This window comes from Dermacentor silvarum, chromosome 2, assembly GCF_013339745.2.
Source record: "Dermacentor silvarum isolate Dsil-2018 chromosome 2, BIME_Dsil_1.4, whole genome shotgun sequence".
In the NCBI taxonomy this organism is placed as follows: Eukaryota; Metazoa; Arthropoda; class Arachnida; order Ixodida; family Ixodidae; genus Dermacentor; species Dermacentor silvarum.
Window position 1 is genome coordinate 101,115,041 of NC_051155.1, and position 4,641 is coordinate 101,119,681.

General features: G+C 58.3%; 1 protein-coding gene across 1 annotated transcript; it reads left to right on the forward strand.

Moving 5' to 3' along the window:
• The first annotated feature begins 2,054 nt into the window (after nucleotides 1-2,054).
• LOC119441644 (transcription factor SOX-1-like) lies at nucleotides 2,055-4,345 on the forward strand. The gene has a single exon (XM_037706246.2). It carries the CDS (start codon nucleotides 2,369-2,371, stop codon nucleotides 3,260-3,262), a length of 894 nt encoding a protein of 297 aa, XP_037562174.1. The 5' UTR covers nucleotides 2,055-2,368; the 3' UTR covers nucleotides 3,263-4,345.
• Nucleotides 4,346-4,641: the final 296 nt, after the last annotated feature.

Here is a 4,641-nt window from a genome sequence, read left to right on the forward strand (position 1 = left end):
GCAAATAGAGCGAAGCCAAACCAGGGCGCTTAAATAGAAACGGCTTCGCCATAGAGTATCACGGAGAAGACCCTCTCATCGGCGCATTGCTGGACGTGCTTGTAGCGGGCTTTTAATTCGCGCGCTGCCCCGCGTCTACTGAAAGCCATGGCTGTGGAAAACATCGCTGCTAACCCTCGTCGGTTGACAGTTATTGGGCACGGTTTAGGGCACGCCGGCACGGAAAGTGCCCCCGCCACGTTTTTTTGCTCGGCGCGGTGGGGAAGGACAATGCTTTAGCCTTCCCGCTCGCTGTATGTGGGTGCGCGTTGTGTCAAAACGGAAGAGTTGGGGAGGGGGCAGGGAGGGGGGGGGGGGGAGAGGGCCGACTTCAGCTTTGTCGGCTTCGCCCGCTCAACTGAGGACGTTTCTTGCACGAACGAACGTCAAGGACGGAAACTCACTGCGACAAAGCTGAGCTCGCGCCGCGACTTGAGCACACGGCGCGCAATGCGTGCCGGCTTTTTAACGAAACTTAAGCTCCAAATTGCCGCAACAGCCCGACATGACCCTCGTGAACGAAGCGCGGCTATCGAAATACAAATTATAACGAGAAAATGCCCTGGTTTCGCTTAGTAGCTGCGGAACAAACGAAGAAAACTAATGCTCTATATATAGATGCAAAATTGAAGCTGCACATTTCTTTTTTTTAATTATGGGGTTTTACGTGCCAAAACCACGCTCTGATTATGAGGCACGCCGTAGTGGGGGACTACGGAAATTTGGACCCCCTGGGGTTCTCTAACGTGCACCTAAATCGAAGTACACGAGTGTTTTTGCATTTCGCCCCCATCAAAATGCGGCCGCCGTGGCCGGGATTTGATCCCGCGACCTCGTGCTCAGCAGCCCAACATCACAGCCACTGAGCAACCACGGCGGGTCTCCACAATTTGTAGGAAAGTTAAGCTCCACAACTGCTGCAACGAGAACTGCTTGGCGATCGTGAGCTACGCGGCTGCCAAGAGAGAGAGAAAGAAAGGGAAAGAAAGACAAGGAGGTCAGCTAGTGTAAATGTCGGCTTGCTACCCTGTACTGGGGAAAGGGGTAAAGGGAATAAAAGGTGATAGAAGGAACAAATAAAACAAAATGGAAGTAAGAAAGTTCTCGCAATAACGCGACCCTACGCGCTACAACGGCTGTCAAGAAATACATTAAAGGAAGATGATGTCCTGTTTGTAGTGTTTGCTTAAGAGAGAAGAGGTAGCGGCCATCACCCATGGTACCAATTACACACACATTTAATAATAATCATCATCATCATAAGTAAACTGTTTCGCCTAGTAGCCGCGGAATGAATGAAAGAAAAACTGACACCAGTACTTGCGCTGATGTCTCTTTCAAGGTCGCAAAAGGTTACACAGAACAGCGTTGTCTTCCAGACAGAAAGTAGTCTCGCACTAAGTCCGAACAGCCAAGGAAAACCCAAAGCCTCATTCGAGAAAAAAAAAAAGTGGGGAATAAAGAATGCGTGAAATGTTAGCAGGCGGCACGAGCGCCACACTACACCATCGCCGGCAACGCTTATAGTGCAGTCTAATCGTTTCGATAGGAATAGACCTCGTCAGAATGCAACACTGCACCACCACCACCTTCTCCTTCCGCGTTCTTGCGCGTACTAGGCGTCGCACTGCAAGTAATAAAGGAGCGGCTCGCGCACTGTGGCAATTCAACGATCATCTTTCGCGCAAATATGCGATGGAGGGGCGCCCACGAGCAGCCGCCGACCAGCAGCCTCATGGCGGCCGCGTGCTCACGAAGAACGCCGCAGAAACACACGCGCGCCGTAGCCTAGCGGCGCGTAGCGGCCACCTCGGCCTCTCGCACTTTGGTCACCGGCGGCGGCGCTTGCGAGGCCGCGCCTGCGCGCTCGGGGGGCCGGGCGGGCCCCCTCCGGCCGCCTCCCACTGCGAGGAGGCGGCGGCCAATGGGAGCGCCGGGACGGCTCGGGCCCTCGCGGGCCGACCGAGCGGACCGGGCGGCCGGCGGCACGCAGCGGTCACACCGAGCTTGTCGGCCCTTGTGCGCGCAGCGCGTATTGCCAAGTGCGGAAACGGTGCGCGCGGGTGTCATCGTGCCCCCGTCGCTCCGGTAAGCGTTCGCGGTGGCCTCCACGTCGACTTCGCCCTGGCCGCGCGCCGCCGCCGCGTGGCAGAACGATGCGGCCGCCGATCTGCGGCCCGCGGCGTGCCCGTGCCAGCTATGCTCGAGCGGCGTCACGGCCGCCGACCACCACCGCCAGCAGCAGGCCAGCCCGGCCGCGCTGGCCTCGCTGGAGCGGGAGTACGCGGCCGCCTTCCCGTACGGCGGCCCGCCGCCGCACCAGCCGGCCATGGAGGACCTCAAACCGGTGGTCTCCTCGAGTCCCCCGCAGCAGGTGGGCGGCCACACCAGCCTCCAGGGAGGCCAACACCACCACCCGGGCCAGCAGCAGCCGCACCCGGGCCACGCGGCGGGCGGCCACGGAGGCCACGGCGGCAGCGCCTCCAAGAAGGACCTGGACCGCGTCAAGCGGCCCATGAACGCGTTCATGGTCTGGTCGCGAGGCCAGCGACGCAAGATGGCGCAGGAGAACCCCAAGATGCACAACTCGGAGATCTCCAAGCGGCTGGGCGCCGAGTGGAAGTTGCTCTCGGAAGCCGAGAAGCGACCTTTCATCGACGAGGCCAAGCGGCTGCGCGCGGTGCACATGAAGGAGCACCCGGACTACAAGTACAGGCCCCGACGAAAGACGAAGACGCTGCTCAAGAAGGACAAGTACCCGTTGGCCGGTGGCTTGCTCTCGGCCGCCGACGCCGCTGCCGCCGTGCGGCCCGCCAGCGCGCCCCAGGTGCCGCGCGACATGTACTCCATGAACGGCTACATGCCCAACGGCTACGCGCCCAGCGCCGCGGCGGCCATGATGCACGACGCGTACCAGGGCTACGGCTCGCAAGTCCACTACCCGCGCTACGACCCGCAGCTGCCCTACGTCAACGGCTCGTACGGCTCGCCGAGCCCGTACGCTTCGGTGCCCCAGATGCAGCTCAAGTCAGGCGGCGCCGAGTCCAGTCCCACGCCGCCCCAGGGCTCGCCCGGAAACCCCCGCGGTCGCGCCGGCTGCACGCCGGACCTGCGGGACATGATCTCCATGTACCTGCCGCAGGGGGGCGACGGCACGGACCCCAGGCTCGCCATGCACTACCAGCAGCAGCAGCAGCTACAACAGCAGCAGGAGCTGCAGTAGCGCACCGACGACCAGCCCGGTGAGTGCGGCCGCACGACACGTGTGACGACGGCTGACTCTCTTCGCCTATGGCAGGCAACCAGCGCTGTACATACACAGATCTCGCAGACAGAATAACCGAGGCTCGCGCGCGGAACACGTGAGAGAGACGCGGCATCCGTTGTTTTCCAGTGTGTTTATTTCTTCCGTTTCTCCTGGTAGAGCAGGCACCACCGCGCACCAAAATGCACGCCCCAAGGTTTCTCTCACGTTTGCTCAGCTGTACCGCCATGCTGCTGCTTCTGCAAGACCTCACGCGCGATGTGGTTCGGTTGTGCGCCCGCAGCTCGCGCCCGCTGAACACTGGGGAACTCGGCGCGCGCTTGCGTGGGTGTTGTGTGTGTGTGTGTGGTTTACGCGCGTGCGAACTCATTGCGGACACAAAGAGAAGAGCGGGCAGGGGCACACGGTCGCGAAGACAGCGCGGAGAAAAAGGAAAGACTGCCCACTCGTCCATCTGCAATGCACGCGCGAAATCCCAGCCGAGTCTCTACACTCCTTTCTACTCGCTCAGTCAGCGCCGACAAAACTTCGTCATCGTCGTGTATACAGGCACAAGAGTTGGAGGAGACAGAGGCTCTGTAGAGGTGGGCTTCGCCGGCCGACACGGAGTTTTGAAGGGCCCCTCGCAGTCTGCATCAGCAGGTTCGTTATCTCTCCATGATACATTTTGTTCGATGATTATTATTTTTTTTTCGTTCGCCTCTGTCTCACTCTGTCCTTCCCCCATCATCTTCTGGCCGTGTGGAACCCCATCCGCAGACGAAAATCGGCCAAGACAGTGTGCGATGTGTGCGTGTGTGTGTGAGAGAGAGAGACTCGATTGTGTATAAAAGAAGACAGAAAACGAGGAAAAAAAAATGACAAAAAACGCCTTCCTGTTGTCGCGTCCCGTGCCGCCCTTTATGCGCCCCGAGTTGCGGGCGAGGAAGAAAACCATTTGTAAATAGATTGCACTTTCACTGTCTCATGAACCATGCGCGCGACACGGTCAAAAATAAAGAACGACAACAGTGAAAAGAAAAAAAAAATGGCCTTCGAATACGTTAGTCTGACTCGTCTCTTTATTTCGGTCGGCTTCTTGCACCATCACTGTTGGAGCAGACATGCCAATAACCGCAATTTCTTACAGCACGTGACGTGTTCCTTGACCACTATACGCATATACATTCAAGCTGTGTGGTCGGCGTTTGCTTGCAAGGGGCGACGCCGTGTCAACTTGTGTTTCACGTTTGCTCCTGACTTACTATACAGTTGGTTCACAACCAGCAACGTTTTGTGATTCTCGGTATAGTTTCATAACATTTCATTTCGCACAGTGTGGCGAATACGATCGTTAC